This window comes from Vipera ursinii (assembly GCF_947247035.1).
Source record: "Vipera ursinii genome assembly, chromosome: 1".
Lineage (NCBI taxonomy): Eukaryota > Metazoa > Chordata > Lepidosauria > Squamata > Viperidae > Vipera > Vipera ursinii.
In genome coordinates this window covers 71,444,925-71,464,015 of record NC_139512.1, presented here as the reverse complement: position 1 = coordinate 71,464,015, position 19,091 = coordinate 71,444,925, and the positions used below count along the sequence as shown (strand labels likewise).

The 19,091-nt window shown below is 43.9% G+C and overlaps 1 protein-coding gene across 3 annotated transcripts in view; it reads left to right on the top strand.

The window, feature by feature from the left end:
* PLEKHD1 (pleckstrin homology and coiled-coil domain containing D1) overlaps nucleotides 1-19,091 on the top strand; it is a 346,726-nt gene that overhangs the window by 30,329 nt on the left and 297,306 nt on the right. Inside the window, exons 9-13 of one of the 3 annotated variants that reach the window (XR_014490705.1) lie at nucleotides 3,152-3,330; nucleotides 3,905-4,037; nucleotides 4,883-5,027; nucleotides 7,380-7,529; nucleotides 8,205-8,761. Coding sequence is in view for 1 of the 3 variants with exons in the window: in XM_083348505.1 (XP_083204631.1) it covers nucleotides 3,152-3,330; nucleotides 3,905-4,037; nucleotides 4,883-5,027; nucleotides 7,380-7,529; nucleotides 8,205-8,359 (762 nt within the window). In the remaining 2 variants the exon portion in view is untranslated. Of the gene's footprint in view, nucleotides 1-3,151; nucleotides 3,331-3,904; nucleotides 4,038-4,882; nucleotides 5,028-7,379; nucleotides 7,530-8,204; nucleotides 11,998-19,091 lie in introns of those variants that run through there. The other 2 variants (XR_014490706.1, XM_083348505.1) reach the window with 2 other exon arrangements.

Sequence of the window (19,091 nt, the reverse complement as noted above, 5' to 3'; positions counted from 1 at the left end):
CCATGGATTTTAGCACTCGAGTCTGCCGCAGGGAGCCCCACATCCTGGGCGTCTGCCGCACCCCCCACCCACGCCTCCCCCGGGAAAAGGGGGAAGGTCCGGCATCCCCTCCCTCATGTGCGGCAGAAGCGCCGGGACCCGAGGCCGTGCCAGGAGCCGGGCGGTGCAGCGGAGCCTCCGCTTCAGAGCCGGCGGGGGGGGCGGCTGGGGGCGCCACCGTCCCTTTCTTACCTCTGATGCCTGGAAGAGAGCGGGACCCGCCAGCGCAGCTGCCCGTCTCGCTCAGGCATGCACCGCGGCTGGCCGGGGCTTCCGCCGGGGGCGCATCTGGGCGCGGGGAGTGAGGGAGGGGGCCGGCACGACGCCCCGTGAGCTTGGCAGCCCTTGGCCGGAGCTGCGGCTGAGCCTGGAGCCGCACCAGCCCGCACCTGCTGCCCCGGGAGAGCTCGGCTTGCTCCTCTGACCCCCCTCCCGCCACCGCCGCCCCCTCAGCCACGTGCGCCGGGCCGCCACCGCGGGGGCCGCTCTAGCGCAGAGAGGGGGAGGCCGGTCCCCGTTCGGCCCGCCAGCCCCGGGAGAGCCCCGCGGAGCGCCTCGCCAGCCGCTGAACTCTGGCTTTTGAGCAGGAGCGACCTTGCCCTGCTTGCCCTTGCCTGGCGCCGGGAGCAGCTGCCGCCGACCGCCCCGCTTTTCGCAAGCCCCTCTACACCACCGCCACCTGCCGCGGGGTGAGGGAGTCGGGGCCGCACTGGCGGGCGCTTCTCTGGCAGTGGGGCATGCTGGTGCCCTGCACTGCGCTCCGTCTGCGGGGGCCGTCCTGGGAAAGGTGGAAGTGCAGCTGTGGTCTGGGATGGCTCCGAGCCCTGTCTGGCCGGCTTTGTGCCTCCGTCCCCCAAGAGTAGCTGGTTGTGAGTTGCTGCTTCCCCGAGTGCGCCTCAGCCCCGGATCCCCCCCGCGGGACTCCAGCCGCGCGAAGGGCGCTTCGGCGCGTCTTCCATCCCTCCCGAGTGCGCCCCCCCAGATGTTGCGCCCGGTGCGGCCGGCCCCCCCTGCACCCCCCACGCTACGCCACTGGCTAATCTGATGCTTAGTTAAATGAGGAAGTTGCCTGCAGTTGCTGTTTGGGGATGTTCTGCTGATGATGGTTAAAGATTTCATTGTCATTGTCTTTTTACTGTCAGGGATATAGATCTTTGGAGATATTTTTGCCTGAGGTATGAAGATCATTTGGCTTAGTTTAGCAGCTGAGCTGCCCCTAGCTATTCACTTTAGGTCAGACACGTCAAACACAAGGCCGAGGGGCCGGATCCGGCCCGCGAAGTGGTTTCATGTGGCCCGCGAAGCCATCCTGGAAACAATGAGGGAACGGCCCCTGCTGCCTTGGCCCTGGCCCAGGCCAGCTGGGAGCCAATGTACAATTTCCTGGTGGTCATCTATGCTGAAATACATTCAGTCTTAGCTTCACAAGGCCGTCTGGAAACAGTGAGGGACCGGTTCATGCCACGTCGGCACTGCCCCCTGGGCACAAGCTGGGGAGGTATCACCCTTTGTGAGGAATGAAGAAATGCACCATCGCCTGGAAGTGGCCAGCATGTGACCCTGCCTACTTTGGGCAGGCTAGGGCCTGGGCAGCGTTGCGCTTCTCTTCAGATTCGTGCCATCTGGCTCAGCCTCTCGGCACTGTCAGGAAAGTGCCCCACTGCCTGCCAAAACCAGGCAGGCTGGGGGCTGGGCAGCATTGTGCAGGTAACATCGACTCTCATGATGCTCATGGCATCCCCTCCCCCAGAGCCCACCAAGCCCGATATGTGAAGTAGGCGAGGGCCATGTGCTGGCCACTTCCAGGCAATGGTGCATTTCTTCATTCCTCACGAAGGATGAAACTTCCCCAGCTGCGTTTCTTGCCTGTTTTTCTCCCTGCCTCATCTCAAATATTTTCCCACCACTCAAAGGAAGGAAGGAAGGAAGGTGAGGGAGGGTCTGAGGGAAGTCCTGCCTTAGTCCTTCCCTGCTGCCCTTTCACCATCCCCTTGCCCCCTCCTCCTGGCCTATCCTGGGGGTCTCCAATCCTATTGCTAAGGAAGGTTTAGATACAAAGCCAGGTCTCCTCACATGGAGAGGGAGTGGGCCTCCCTTTTGACTTTGCCCTCATACCCATCATGAGCAACCTGGCTAAGGAGAGCAAGCACAGCAGCAGCAGCCTTGAAGAGGAGGTAAGTGCAGCTGGCCACCACCTTGGGGAAGTGGAGCTGGGCTTAGTGCTGTGGGTGCTTGACGGCTGGGCTGGGCATTTGACCTCCACACCACTGTCCAAAGCCCCCCAAGGCCTGAGAGGAACAGTGAGGCTCCTCCAGTGGACCATGCCTTGGCACTTGCCCCGGTCCCATCTCCTTCTGCCAGAGACCCTCACATCTGTCCCACTCCTGCCCAGGCCCCCATTGGCACCTTTGATGCGAATGATGTAGAGCTGGCCACACCCACCCAGTAGGCCACGCCCACCCAGGCCACACCCACCCGGCCCGCCAAGGGCAACTGCAATGCTGATGCGGCCCTCAATGAAATTGAGTTTGACACCCCTGCTTTAGGTTATCACTTATATTAAGCCAAGCCTGCCTAGTCTCTTTTCTCTGTTCCTTTATGTGTGCCTGAAGAAATAAATGTAAGACATCTCCTTTATTTTTGCTGTGTCTGGTATGCTATGTGAAATGATCCTTTGAAAGATTCTCTTGGGAGTAGGAACGCCAGCTATCTTCTCTTCTGCATATTTTCTCAGAAATGTAGCACTTTCTTCCATATTCATGAAGGTGATAGACTTTCTCCTAATCTCACAATTGGTATCTGTTGTTGGTATACTATGTGGCATCTGTGTATTTAATTTTGCATGACAGGAAGAAAAGTCCCCATTTCATACCAGCATGAACGTATTATTCTAATAAAAAAATAATAATCTGCTAAATTTCTCTTGGATAAATTTTGTATTAAAGCATAGACACCTTGCTAGGTTGGCGATGACAGCCATCCTTTTGATCCCACAACTCTAATGTTGTGGAAGTTGCCTTTTTTCAAGGCCAACCCATCTAAAAGTCGGTCATGGACAGGGGAAAAGGAAGAAGCCCCGATCACTGCTTAACCTGTCTGCATTGCCTATCAGGAACTCTCTCTGGAAAAACAAAGCATGCTGGAGAGGCTGGAAGAAGATGGAAGTCATTTGCAGCCCCAGAAGAGCCCTTCGGAGAAATCTAGTGCCGCTGGGGACCTGCAGAGTAGCCTCCATCGGATTGAGGAGAAAATGCACCAGCTGTTGAAGGAGAAACTCTTAGCCGAGAAAAGGTGAGATGGGGAGAAACTTTGAAACCCAAAATATTACAACGTGGGGAGTTAACCTTTTTGCATTTTGAGAGATATTAGAGACCATAGCCCTGGCTCATTTCTTCCCTTATTACGGTTTTTTATTTTTATTTTTACAAAAAGTAGGGACAGCAAGTGAAATTTGCAAGAAGGATCTGTTGCTGCCCATTGGAGTAGAAAGTCAACCTGGGTTTTGCAGGCTGGCTGTTATGTATCCAGGTGAAGAGAACACATACACACTTACATAGCAGTCACCACCAGGGGGCGTTGAACTGTAACTGTTTTGGCGGGAACCCAGTTTCGGCGGGAAACAGGTTCAAACCGATTGGCCGGCTGCTCACCTGGCCAGGTATAAAAGGAGGGCAGGTAACCCCTATTCCCCCAGTACAGTCACTTCCACCTAATAAAGATCTGCCATGCTGTACTCATCGTCTTGGCGTCCTTCCTGCTCTCCACAGCCCACTACACAACACTGGCATTCCCACAAACTAAAGACAGGAAGGAGAGAAACGAGAGGAGAGGAGCACTGAATGCTTTTTCCTCTTCTGCTTCACAGAATGAAGGAGAATGAAGAACGCTCCCAAGCTCTGGAAGAAGAAAGGGAGTTCTATTCCTCCCAGTCACAGGCCCTGCAGAATTCCCTATCTGAGCTGACAGCCGAGAAGCAGAAGACTGAGAGAGACCTCAAGGTATGGTAATACAGTTTCTATTATGGTAGAGGTGGTTCTTAGGACTAAAGTTGGCCCTGCTCCCCTTTTCAGTTTCCAGAACTCCTTATGGCTTCATTAATGAATTTCAGTCTCTCGTGTAGTATCTTACATGAAACAGACTTAATGGAGTTGAACAGTCATCCCCCACTCTCCCATTAACCACATTTTTGTAAAAAAAAAAAAAAGGAGAAGAGCCTGAATTTGTCCACATGAAAGACCTGGTTCTATTCGTTCATCTTTTCATTGAGCTCTTTGACTCACCGAAACAAATTTTGGTTTGTTCCTCTAGAGCAGGGGTCAGCAACCTGAAACAGTGAAAGAGCCACTCGGAACCGGTTCCCTCACAAAAGGAAAAACTGGGAGCCGCAAAAAATGTGTGCACATGCACGTACATGCGCGCATGCGCAGAACAGGGTTTGACTGAAGAGTGGAGCCAAGGCAAGATATGCACCTACCCTGCATATTTGAATTGATTGGTTGAACTTTTTTAGTCCCACTTTTTTTTTTTGGACTGCACATGGCAGAGGACTGGGAGCTGCAGGAGACGGCTGAAAGAGCCACATGCGGCTCTGGAGCCGCGGGTTGCAGACCTGTGCTCTAGACAAAAAAGGGTGGCCCAATCTGTGTTACAGGGTCAGCCAACAATCTCACTTCCCCTTCTTCTATTGCTGAATGACAGAAGATAACATCAAGAGAAGGGAACTGGAGATACCCCAGGCAGTGCACCAATTATTAAAAACACAATTTTTGCTTCTGTTTGCAAATTGCTGTTGTATTTCTTTTCTGGATTTTTTGGGGGACTGCCTCCTTTCCTTCTGGCTCAGGCAGAAGTGAAGGTGCGTATGGACCTGGAGAAACGCTTGCAGGAGGCTGAAGAGGCTTTGCAGAGCCTGGAACAAGGCTTAAACTGCAAGCATCGCAACAAAGAGAAGGAGGAAAAAATGAAAGCTGATGTCAGCAATCTGAAAAGTAAGTGGACCTTCCCCACTGTTAACCTCTACAATAAAACTATCACTTCAAAAGAAGTATCACCTTGCAGATGCCTCCAGCTGGAAATATTAACCAGTGAATCCTTGCATACTGTGAGCTGTGAACCTGTTTAACAGTCCTCATGGGTGTTGCAGTAACACTTCTGGCACTCTAAAAATATAAGCCAACGAAATCTAGGAGAAAAAAATAATAATCATGGGTGAACTTCCTGAAGGAGGGTCAAACTAAAACAGCATGAAATGTATCTTTGTATTTCATCTCCCTGCTATTTTTTAAAGATGCAACCTCAGCTGGTGGTAGCTGGGTTGAGAAGCTAAGCAAACACTACTTAAATCATAGGCCCACAAGGGAATCCCAGGGCTATACTCAGTGCTTTTTTTTTATAAAAGAAAAAGGTGCCGGAACTCACACATGTCATACAACCCGCCTTGTCTACCCTACAAGGTTCCATCCAAAAAAGGTGCCGGAACTCCGTTCTGAGCGTTCTATGAGAAAAAAAGCCCTGGCTATACTAGACCAGTGATTCTCAACAACTTTAAGATGTGTGGACTCCCACTTCCAGCATCCTTTTCCCCTGGCATGTTGACTGAAGAATTCTGGGAGTTGAAGTCCAGATATGTTAAAAGTTGCTGAGATTCAGAAACACTAGTTAAACCATAGTTCATTCCAGAAGAAAACATTGGCAAACCACTTCCCCGTTGCTCCTAAGGAAACTATATAATGGTGTCCATAATTTCACCAGCAGTGAAATTGAAGGGGACCTTATCTTTTCAAAAGTCAAGCAGCAGCTGTTGATGACATTGACCAATGTGTGTGATTAGAATTGAAGCAGACAGGAATGGAAAATTCAACCTTTTGTTGGTGCCAAGATATAAAACCGATGCCGTGTTTGATTTGTGCCCAAGAATCATTTTTATTTGCCTGAGTTTGCATTCTTAGTGTGATGAAAATGATTTAACCAATCAGAAATGGCATGATTTCTTGTTGGGGGATATTATTTGGGGGACAATTATATTTTAGAAACTTGCTGCCAACACCCAAAAATGATAACATTCTCTTGATGGCATCACTTCTCCAATCCATTACCGTAGTTGTTTTTTTTCTGGCAATACGGCATCTTAAGTAGGAGTGGTATTACATATTATGTAACATTTACTGACAAGACCAATTACGAAAAAAATTAAAACTTTATTTAACAATAATTTTCTATCAACACATAGTATTGGTAGAAAGTTGTTTCTGTTCAGAAATACATCAGCAAAACTCTTCCTGTGTGCTTAATTATGGAGTGATTGTCACATTTCTGTAAGTTCTGGATAACTTCTGAATTACACTAATCCTTGAATTATTTGATTATGTGCCATCAAGAGCCTTAGCGACTATATAGATTTTCTTCAGAGCAACCTGTCCCCAGCTTGGTCTTTTGGGTTTTCAATGGTGCACTCTCAGTTACAGAAGGACCAGATGTTTGACAGATCACCCTGGAGAAAAATCTATCTATGTGCTTGATAAGAGCTGACACCAACTTGATGGGACATAATAGTTCAAAATCAGCAGAGCTTTAAATGCTCCTTCCTCACTACCCAAATTATCTTGAGAGACTAAAATAAGCACAAAATTAGAATAAAACTGAAATAGCTTATTTTTGTGCAGTGGAGATCATATCCCAGAAACCTTGTAAAAGGCAGTTAACAAGCAGTAAGCAAGCTTTAAATCAGAAAAGCTGTCAAAAAATGTTTCATTTATCCCTCCCCCGAGCATTTGTTGTTAGCATGATTTTTAAATAAATAAAATATCAGAGAATATAAAGCTGCAGCAACACTTAATAATTTTGCCTTAAATTGTCCCAAAGGAGAAGGGATAATCCTAAAATATTTTGCATAGCCAAATTAAAAAGCAAACTATAGAAATGTCGGAATTGAAATTTTAAGACATAGGCTAATTTCTATACCTTCATCTTCAAAATGTTGTATGGACCATTCATAACTTGACGTTCTCTAAATAAGGTGGTCTTGAAATCCCATAAACATTTACTACAATTCTAGGAGGTCATGGAAGTGTGGAATGCTAGGTCGAGGAACAGTGGTCTAAGGAAAGGGTCCCCAGCCCCCAGTCTGTGGACCGGCACCGGACTGCGGCATGCCAGAAACTGGGCATTGCAGACAAGCAAAGCACCATCCACAGGATGCAGGCAGTACATGAAACCACGCCCCCTCCGGTCTGCGGAAAAACCTCTCTCCAAGGAAATGGTCCATGGTACCCAAAAGGTTGGGGACCTCTGGTCTAAGGCTAAGATTTATTCATTTTCTCCTGTCTCTGATCATCCTGTAGAATTCTTTGAAGAATGTATCCGGAATGCTGAATTAGAAGCCAAGATGCCAGTCATTATGAAAAATTCTGTGTACCTTCACAAGGCTGCCACTCGCAGGATAAAAAGCTGCCGATTTCGTCGTAGGAGATGTAGCGATTCATGGAATAGTTGTAAGTACTACTTGTCCCTGTTCTTTTATAGTTTATAGATAATTCAGGGTATGGGACTTTTTATTATCTTGTAAAAAGGACATAATTGTAGCCACTTTGGTGCAAAAAACAAGATCACCTTTGATTCCGTAATGATAACCTACCTTGAGGTAGGAAAAAGTCACCCATTGATTGACAAGTTTCTCCACATTAATTAAAGCTCTAAATCTATGACTGTACTTTACTGGTTTAATATGACACTGATCTCTGGGGGCAAAATCAATATTACAGATGGCTACAGCTTGCATAGCTGCTAGAAATGCTGAGTTATAATCCAACACATCTAAAGGATATCTAATTGCGAAAGGCACACTTGGTATATTGTGATAGTTCCATTATGTATATTAATCAGTGTTTTTGTTGACTGCCATCTTATTTCCCTATTGAATACATACTTAAGCTGTTTGATAACACCCATTTTACCCCTTATTCCCACAATACTGGCCTTTTCTAATTCCCAGGCCTGATTTTCGCAACCTACCCCACTGTTTTCCCTAGTGCAAAATGTCCATCAACCACAAAACATAAATAAGAGGAAAGATGAATGCATCTTGATGCCACAAGTCTTTCTTTTGCCATTGTTAGGATTTCGAATAAGTAAAGTTTCCTAGTGTTACATACCGTTCTTGTTTTCAGTGCGGCAATCACAAACATTCATGTACTCAGAAGCAGAAAACATAGAAGAGCTGAAGCAAGCTGCCAAGAAGCTAAGCGAGGACCATCACTTCCGGGAAACCATCTATCAAATCATGGAGTCGCATCAGGTTTCTTCCTCGGTCAACAAAAAATGAACCTCGCCCACCCTATTGTCAGGGGAGTTCTAGATTCAGCTTGTCATTTCATTCAGCAAAAGCCAAATTGATTTGTCTAGAATGCAGAAGTATGATAGCAGTAGAATGTCGTGAGGAAGTGAATGGAACAATAAGACGGTTCCATGTAGTTTGCTGTAACTCCTTGGCTGTCCATTCCTGTCATATTAACTGACTCTGCTTTCCTCTCAATTTCCTTTATCAGGATCCAGACAGTCCTTTAATACCAGGGAGAAATACCTACAGTGCATGAAACAAGTACATCAGGTGATAAGCCCAAGGAGTAAATAATCTATAAAGGGAAAGATACTACAATTTGCTTTTTTCAAATTTCTCATTGGAGGCCAATGATGGTTAAAATTCTTTTTGCTTTATGTGCAGGCAGTTCTCCAAACTCTCAGAAAGCCGATTACTGAACAGTTTTCTGTATTCACTATAATTTGGTGGCTAAATCATCATGCTTCTAATATATTATGCTATGCTCCCCATTCCCTCTGTGTAGCAGAAAATTTCTATGGCAGAAAATTGTCTGTAAGAATTAATGATTTATCTCTTTATGGTATCTATTGGCAAATATAATGCACATCACAAGTAGAGAATACCCCATATTTGCATTTGGAGACCTCTTTTCTAATACTTGCATAGCATCTGCTACAATCTGGTAGCTGTCAACTCTAGGAAATCACCTTTATTTCTTCCCTTCACATGGAGAGAACATGTCTGTTTCTGGGTTGCTTAGATGCTTGTGAACCTCCTGATTCTCAGACATGTTTCATAGCATAATCCCTAAGGACCATCCTAGATATTTCTTGGAAAGTTCAGCAGCAAGAGCAATGTCAACAAAAGATGATGTGGTGTAGCGGAGCTTCTGAGGTGATTTGATTTGAGAATGGAGAGTAGAGTGGAAAACAGAGCAGAACAGGAGAAAAGCAGGTTAATAATATTCCCACTCCCACACAGCTAGTTGTGCTACTTCCAGGTAAGAAAATTATCTACTGATCTGTTGGCAGATGGACATTTGGAGAAAAACCAGGGCTGTCTTGATTAAACGGGGAACAACCATTTCTGCTGGTATCCCAGTTTCTTTTGTCAATGTAAAGTAAAGGTAAAGGTCCCCCCGCACATGCGTGCTAGTCGTTTCCGACTCTAGGGGCCAGTGCTCATCTCCGTTTCAAAGCCGAAGAGCCAGCGCTTGTCCGAGGACGTCTCCGTGGTCATGTGGCTGGCATGACTAGACGCCAAAGGCGCACGGAACGCTGTTACCTTCCCACCGTAGTGGTCCCTATTTTTCTACTTGCATTTTTACATGCTTTTGAACTGCTAAGTTGGCAGAAGCTGGGACGAGTAACAGGCGCTCACTCTGCTACGCGGCACTCGGGATTCGACCCGCCAAACTGCCGACCTTCTGATCAACAAGCTCAGCGTCCTAACCCACTGAGCCACTGCGTCCCTTTTTATCCAGGTTTTAGGCTAACATAAAGAATGATTAGTGGCTACTTCAATTTGCTGTTGTCAACAGATCAATTTAACAGCCAGTGTGTGATCTGAGTTCAGCAGTTTGCTTGTTTGTGTGTAATGAAGGAAAGGCCTAGAGGGAGTAGCAGCTAGAGTTTAGGCATGAAATAAAAAAGTTTCACCCTGGTTTCCAAAAAGCAGTTCAGGGAAAGCTACACAGTTATACTATTATGTTAAATACAGTAGTTCCAAAATATAATGTAGTCTTGGTTTGTGCAATACATTTCAACAGATCAGTTAAAGACTGAGTAATCTGTCTGTTTCCAGCTCTGGCTTATATTCTAAACATTCTAAGTACCCAATGGTACTTCATCTTAACTAGAGCAACTTGTGACAGCTGAACCTGGAATAAAATACAGTAAAGAATTTAAGATTAATCTCCATTTTGGCATTTGCAAAGAGAGGGATACTAAGAGAGAAATCTAGAGCAGCCTAACAGACTTATTTATGCACCTTCTTTTTATGGATTTTTCTTTTCAGCCCTTCCAGATTCACAGCATCTGTGACTTAGAAAATTTTTTTTTGCAGTGAGTGAGGAACTAAGCTGCTTCTTTATCTGCCCATGGTGATTCTGATCCTAGTCAGGCCCCTAGAAGTATTTTAAACAGTAACAGTTGGGGGCTGTTATTGACAAAAGGGGCGCGGTGGCTCAGTGGGTTAGCACGCTGAGCTTGTCGATAAGATGGTTGGCAGTTTGGCGGGTCGAATCCCGAGTGCCGCGTAGCAGAGTGAGCGCCTGTTACTCGTCCCAGCTTCTGCCAACCTAGCAGTTCGAAAGCACATAAAAATGCAAGTAGAAAAATAGGGACCACTACGGTGGGAAGGTAACAGTGTTCCGTGCGCCTTTGGCGTCTAGTCATGCCGGCCACATGACCACGGAGACGTCCTTGGAGAAGCGCTGGCTCTTCGGCTTTGAAACGGAGATGAGCACCGGCCCCTAGAGTCGGAAACGACTAGCGCGCATGTGCGGGGGAAACTTTACCTTTACCTTTTAAAACCTGGATAGATATTCCCTTCATTTGATGTAATAAAGGGCATTCCCTTAAAAGGATCTCCCACTTTCCATTAGCCTTTTTTTTCAAACAGAAGAAACCTAACTAGGTGTAAGGATAGAGAATCCTGTGAAAAAAAGACAAGGATATTGAAGTTTCCCAGAATTTCTGTTAGTAGATAGCATAGAAACATAGAGGAAAGCAAGTCAAATGTAACCAAGGAACATTTGCTCCCTCTAGTGGAACCAAATAATAATGCATAGATTCTAGCTGTTAACTAATTAATAACAAGCTTTTCTTTCCCATCAAAAACAAATAATGTCATCGTTAATGGACAAGAAGTCAGCAGAGGAAGTGCTTTTCTTTTGCTTTCATCTTAGATCTATCCAGTAGGTTACTAAAGATATTTTTACGGGTGTAGCTGGCGTTATATAATATTATATTTTATAAAATGATTTAGGTGTCTGTACCAGGAAGGCAGATAAGTATATTTCTTGAGGCAGCTGAGCAATGCTACTATTGCTATTGACAGGCTGAAGCTTCTTTAAGGATGACAAAAAAAAATAGTGAAGGCTTCTGTCATCCTAAGAGAGGACTGTTGGTGAGCCATCAAATAGGATGAGCAAGGAATTGTGAAGTTGTAGTGCACTCAACGAAATGTGCATAGTGTTTTCAGCCTTGCAGTTGCCTTTCTCTGTGCTAAAGTCCCTGCAGAATTTAGCATTTCACCTGAACACCTCAGTTAAAAGACTCATTTAGACTGATTATCAAACCATGATTTGGCATATTTAGATAAGCTTGGGTGTCTTTCAACACTTCTCCCCCCACCTCCCTCTTACGTTACTGTAGTTTTGACCTCCTTTATGATTTGCAAATGCTTTGATGAAATGCTCAGAAATAGCACTTTTTGTAAGCAAATGTTCTGTGAAATGTAGTGATGAGGCTCAAAATAATTGCTTATGACAAAGAATACAATGGTGGATGTGAAACAAAACAAAACAAAAACCTGTCTGTCTGGCATTATTTTGCATCTAATACTGAACTCCATTGCCCCTCCAATTGCATGTGATGATCGTATCAAGACTTTCTTATGTGACCACACACACACAATCAAACAAAAATATAGTTCTAGAATCCCCACGGTACATACAGAACTAATCAGTGGAAGGTGGAATAGATTACTTTATAAGGAGGTGAAACATGTGAGAAAACCCACTGATAACACAGTACCAAATGGATGATGAATTATGATTGGAGTTGGCCTGTAAAATATGAACAGCACTATGATCATTTGGGAGATTTTCCTCGCATTTAATTTTCTTATATATATATTATAAAAGGTAAAGGTAAAGGTTCCCCCGCACATGCATGCTAGTCGTTTCCGACTCTAGGGGCCGGTACTCATCTCCGTTTCAAAGCCGAACAGCCAGCGCTTGTCCGAGGACGTCTCCGTGGTCATGTGGCCGGCATGACTAGACGCCAAAGGCGCATGGAACGCTGTTACCTTCCCACCGCAGTGGTCCCTATTTTTCTACTTGCATTTTTACGTGCTTTCGAACTGCTAGGTTGGCAGAAGCTGGGACGAGTAACAGGCGCTCACTCTGCTACACGGCACTCGGGATTCGACCGGCCAAACTGCCGACCTTCTGATCGACAAGCTCAGCGTCCTAACCCACTGAGCCACCACGTCCCTTATATTATACACACACACAAATACACACACACACACAGAGAGAGAGATAGAGAGAGAGCTGAGTTGCGGCATTTTCCATTCTTAACATTTGTGGCTGAAAGAAATTGACAACTCCATTGCAGCTTTAAAGAGTAACATGGAATTGTTTAATATCAATTTAACAGAGATGTACTCAGGGCATAGTTATGTACGTTCTCCCAATGCAGCATTATGTAACTAATACTGCATCGGGAGAACCGGCATAGCTATGCCCTGAGTACCTCTCTATAAGAGATTAAATCTGTGCCAGTTACATAACCAAATAATCTAACAGTAATGTCAAGAACTAGAATGAATCTCTAATTGGTACGAGTAAATAGCCCACCATTTCTCTTCTTCTACACACTTAATTTTCACAAAATTCGTCAACATCAGTTTGCTATTGCCTCTCAATTTGCGGTTATTTTTTCAAACATCGCATTGTAAAAAGGAAAAAAAAGATGTATATGATCTAAAGAGAAACCAAATATTGTGATTTTTTTTTTCTCGTTCAGTATTTCCATCAATGATTGTTTCCTAAAGGTGTGTCTGTAATAGACAAACTGAAAGTCTGATAATAAAGAGCCTTGGTGGAGCAGTGGGCTAATGCCTCCTTAAGTAACACCAGCTGCCTGCAATTAGTGCAGGTTCGCATCCCACCAGGCTCAAGGTTAACTCAGCCTTCCATCCTTCCCAGGTAGGTAAAATGAGGACTCAGATTGTTGGGGGCAATAAGCTGACTTTGTAATAATGCCGCTTGGGGTGTGTGTGAAAGCCCCAATAAGCAGGGATATACATAGAATGAAGGCTACTGCTAAGCTTGTAAGCCGCCCTGAGTCTTCGGAGAAGGGCGGGATATAAATGGAATTAAAATAAAATAAAATAAATAAATAAAAATAATATGCCATTATTTTGATGAACATATATATCTGAGATGATTGGCACATGGTATTTATGCACTCCATTGAATTTTGATTGCAAGATAACACGTCAAACATGGCAATGCATTACTCTTTGGAAAAACTAAAGTCAACGTCTTGGTTTTGAAAATATAATAAATTATGCTTCCCAACGTTTTCAACCATTGTCCTATTAGCATCCTGATATCAGAGATACGTACATTAAGTATGGGAGTTGTGGGTTAAGCATCTTTCTGCACCCTTTTCAGATGATCTTCAATAATGACAAACTATGTAACCGTGTTGAGTCTCCATTTCACATTGACTCCAATCAGTCCTCAGTTATAGGGAATACACTACTTATACTGCCACCTAGCAAAAGTGATGCTTTGAATTTACAAAAGCCAAGTTCAATTAGAGCTTCTTCCTTTAAGAGTTTGGGATAGTGGAACAAAGCAAGATGGGAAACCTGTTGAGAGCAAGATAATACTAATTGGGTTCCCACATGTGTGCTAATCACACATAATGTGGCTTGGGTTTGGCTTAGCATAATATGTGAACCCAGCCATGAATAAGAAGGTTTGACTCACAAAGTCTGATAAGAGAGCCTCATTTATTCATGTATTCTGAGATCACAACCCCTCAAGCCCAGTATAGCAAAAGTCTCTGAACTAGAAAAGATTCATGACTCCATACAACAAGGAAAAAAGCTTTCACTGCTTTTCTTCTAAATCTCAAATAAGTAACCCCCGGCTTTCCAATTCTTACTGAAATACTATGCTAGAATCCCTTGTGGACAATGCTGGCTGGGGCTGGTGGGACTTGAGGTTCAGCAACCTCCAAACCGTTGGTTATGTAAACACACTGCATTAACATTAGAAGCAGGATTTTAGGCCATGAAGAACCACCTGACTCCCTCAGTCACTGTTACAGAAGAATTGTTGGAAAAGAAATGAAGCTGCCCTGAGGACCAGGATTCAAGGCTGAACAAAATTAACAGTCATGAAGCCCTGCTCTATTGTGCTTGCTCAAGTACCTTGGCTGTGTTCCTGCCACAGGGAGAGACTGTACTGTGCACAGCTTCAAATGGAAAAGTAAAGAGGCACAATGGGCAGGAGGAACAAAGCAGGACAGGAAAATTCAAAATATCTTTTGAGAACTGTGAAGGAAAACTATCTCTACTGGGATTTGATTCACTGGTGGACGGATTTAGGCACAGAACTGTAAGAACTGAGGAAGAATTTTGCTAATTTAATGTAGCTCAAAGATGAAATAAACTTTAAATTTGATTTTTTTCCCCCCAACTCAGATCAAGAATGAAAGGAAAGGCACTGTGACAGATGAGACTCTTACAAAAATCTGTTCAAGACCAAGAAAAACAAAAAGAGTTATATAGAAAACAGAGCTGCAGATAATTAATCCCATTACACTTGACAGACAGCCGTAAATGGGAAAATGAATGATGGGGGAGAGGGGATGGTGAAAGAGAGGTGTCTTCTCCAAAAAATTCCCCATGTAATTGTGAATTGATGAAAGTATCTTTCTAAATCATCTGACTAGGTAGCCTAAACAGGAGGAAAAAAATCAAGTCTTATTTCTGATTTTTATTCTATTGCTTACCATATTTCTGTAGATATTCCATCAGTTCCTGCAACTTCCACAATGGTGATGCTCGGAATATTGTTCTAACTTCATCTTCTGTAACTAATATGGTATATCTTTTAAGGTATCTTGCATGGTGACACCTCTGTTATACAGAATTTCAATATATTCCTTTTATCTTCATTTGATCTTCTTTAAATAAGTTACTATCTCTCTATTGGTATCCTTTAGCATACCAGTTTAAAGTTGGAGCATTCGTCTGAGTTTGGAGATCTTTGGAAGACTTACTTTGTTTCTCTGAGTCTGTTCCCATTTTTTTATTTCTTTACAGATATTATTAAAACACTGTTTCTTGTTTCTTCTAGCAGTTCTCTGAAATTTGTTGTTAATATCCTTCCTGAGATCTTTGTCTTTCTAAGCCTTGGTTTCTCTTGTCTTCTCTGTTCTGATACCCTGTTCAATTTCTTCTGTTTCTTAGTCTTCAGCAGGTTTTTTTTCACATTCATCCTTAACTGTTTTTATTTCATTCAACAGTTCCTCTGGTTGCTTACAAATGAGGTTCAAGATTTCATAACAATTCCTGATATTTGTCTAAAAATTGGTGACAATGTGTTCAAGATCATATTGTGGAAACTGATTGGCTGCTTTAGCGTGACTTGGAACTTGCAGATGCGTACTTCGTGATCCGTTCCATAGTTAGCCTCAGACCTGGAATAATTGAGTTTTTTTCACCTCTTTGTACCAATGATATAATCAAATTGATTTCTTTACAATTTTCTTCAATCTCTTCCCTGATATTGCCATTAAAAGTTTATAATAATTATTTATTTAGGAAACCACTTTACAGTTCTTTATCTATGAACCATCTTAACCTTTCTTTGGAAGCCGACCAACATTAGCTTCCCTTCATGATTGAGGCATTTTAGGTCCCTGTAGTCCTTGACTTACAACAGTTCAAAGCTACGTCCCTGAAAAAAGTGGCTTATGACCATTTTTCATACTTACGACCTTTGCAGCATCTCCATGGTCACATGAACAAAATTCAGATGCTTGGCAACTGATTCATATTTATGACGGTTGCAGAATCCAGGGGTCATGGGATCACCTTTTGCGACCCTCTGACAAGCAAACTTAGTGGTGAAGCCATATGCATGTAACAACTGTGTTACAAACAACTGCAGTAATTCACTTAACAGCTATGACAAGAAAGGTCGTAAAATGAGGCAAAACTCCCTTAACAAAAGCCAGATTCACTTAACAGCCATGTTACTAATTTACCAACTGCAGTGAGTCACCTGACAACTGTGACAAGAAAAGTTGTAACATGGGGGTAAAACTCACTTAACAAATGTTTCACTTAGCAGCAGAAATTTCGGACTCAATTGTGGATGTAAGTTGAGGACTACCTGTATAGAATTTATTACCTCTTTCAATGGTTTTAGCAGTTGGTCTTGAAAGCATTTATAATATTGAAAGTTCATCTGGGCCTGGGGTCGTGCCTATTTTCATCTTTTTAATGGCATCTGATATTTTGAAACTAGTTACTGGATCATTCATAAGTTGTTTTTTCCCCCTGTGAAAGCATTGATAGTTGTTACTTTAAAGGATATTCATCTTTTTTTTTGTAGATCCATATCTTTTTTTCTTTGGAAATTTGAATAGAAATTGTAGAATGAACTTTTATGGGTCATTATGTATCAATTACCCCTTCATGGATTACTGCCTTGTCGTGGCGAAGGGGCTTGCATAATTCAGTGAAGCTATGAGCTACGCCGTGCAGGGCCACCCAAGACGGACAGGTCATAGCAGAGAGTTCTGACAAAACGTGATCCACTGGAGAAGGAAATGGCAACCCACTCCAGTATCTTTGCCATGAAAACCCTATGGACAGTACCAAAAGGCAAAACGATATGACGCTGGAAGATGAGCCCCTTAGGTCAGAAGGCATCCAATATGCTACTGGGGAAGAGTAGAGGGCTAGTACTAGTAGCACCAGAAAGAATGAAGCGACTGGGCCAAAGCCGAAAGAACGCTCAGCTGTGGATGTGTCTGGTGGTGAAAGGAAAGTCCGATGCTGTAAAGATTTTTTCTCCATAGGAACCTGGAATGTAAGATCCATGAATCAAGGCAAGCTGGACGTGGTCAAACAAGAGATGACAAGACTGAACATCAACATCTTAGGTATCAGCAAACTAAAATGGACAGGAATGGGTGAATTTAATTCAGATGACCATCAGGTATACTACTGCGGGCAAGAATCCCTCAGAAGAAATGGAGTAGCTGAGCAACAACAAAGCTAGTGGAGGTGACAGTATTCCAGCTGAGCTATTCAAAATCTTAAAAGACGATGCAGTAAAAGTGCTACACTCAATTTGCCAGCAAATTTGGAAAACTCAACAGTGGCCACAGGATTGGAAAAGATCAGTTTACATTCCAATTCCAAAGAAAGGCAGTGCCAAAGAATGTTCAGACTATCACACCATTGCACTCATTTCACATGCTAGTAAAGTTATGCTTAAAATCCTACAAGCTAGACTCCAGCAGTATGTGGATCGGGAACTTCCAGAAGTACAGGCAGGATTTCGAAGAGGCAGAGGAACTAGGGATCAAATTGCCAACATACACAGGATCATGGAGAAAGCTAGGGAGTTCCAGAAAAACACCTACTTCTGCTTCATTGACTATGCTAAAGCCTTTGATTGTGTGGATCACAACAAACTGTGGCAAGTTCTTAAAGAAATGGGAGTACCAGACCATCTTATTTGTCTCTTGAGAAACCTATATGCGGGTCAAGAAGCAACAGTGAGAACTGGACACGGAACCACTGAATGGTTCAAAATTGGGAAAGGAGTCCGGCAAGGTTGCATACTGTCGCCCTGCCTATTTAACTTATATGCAGAGCACATCATGAGAAAGGCAGGGCTAGATGAATCAAAAGTTGGAATTAAGTTTGCCGGGAGAAATATCAACAACCTAAGATATGCAGATGATACCACTCTAATGGCAGAAAGTGAAGAGGAACTAAAGAGCCTCTTGTTGCGGGTGAAGGAGAGTGCAAAGTTTGGGTTGAAACTTAACATTAAGAAAACCAAGATCATGGCATCCAGCCCTCTCAATTCCTGGCAAATAGATGGGGAAGAAATGGAGGTAGTGACAGATTTTATTTTCCTGGGCTCGAAGATCACTGCAGATGGGGACTGTAGCCAAGAAATTAAAAGACACTTGCTCCTCGGGAGGAAAGCCATGGCAAATCAAGACAGCACACTAAAAAGCAGAGACATCACCCTGTCAACAAAAGTGCGTATAGTCAAGGCTATGGTCTTCCCAGTTGCAATGTATGGCAGTGAAAGTTGGACCATAAGAAATTAAAAGACGCTTGCTCTTGGGGAGGAAAGCCATGGCAAATCTAGACAGCACACTAAAAAGCAGAGATATCACCCTGTCAACAAAAGTGCATATAGTCAAGGCTATGGTCTTCCCATTTGCGATGTATGGCAGTGAAAGGTGGACCATAAGAAAGGCTGAGTGCCAAAGAATTGAGGCCTTTGAACTATGGTGCTGGAGAAGACTCCTGCGAGTCCCTTGGACAGCAAGGTGATCAAACCGGTCAGTCCTAGAGGAGATCAACCCTGACTGCTCTTTAGAAGGCCAGATCCTGAAGTTGAAACTCAAATACTTTGGCCACCTAATGAGAAGGAAGGACTCACTGGAGAAGAGCCTAATGCTGGGAAAGATTGAGGGCAATAGAAGAAGGGGACGACAGTGAATGAGGTGGCTGGATGGAGTCACTGAAGCATTAGGCGAGAGCTTAAATGGACTCCAGAAGATGGTAGAGGACAAGAAGGCCTGGAGGAACGTTGTCCATGTGGTCGCGATGGGTCGGATACAACTTCGCAGCTAACAACAACAACATGTATCAACATTTTCTTGCCCTCCTGGATTTTACCAATATCATCTTTTCTCTTTCTTTTCTTACTGTATATGCCAGTGGTGGC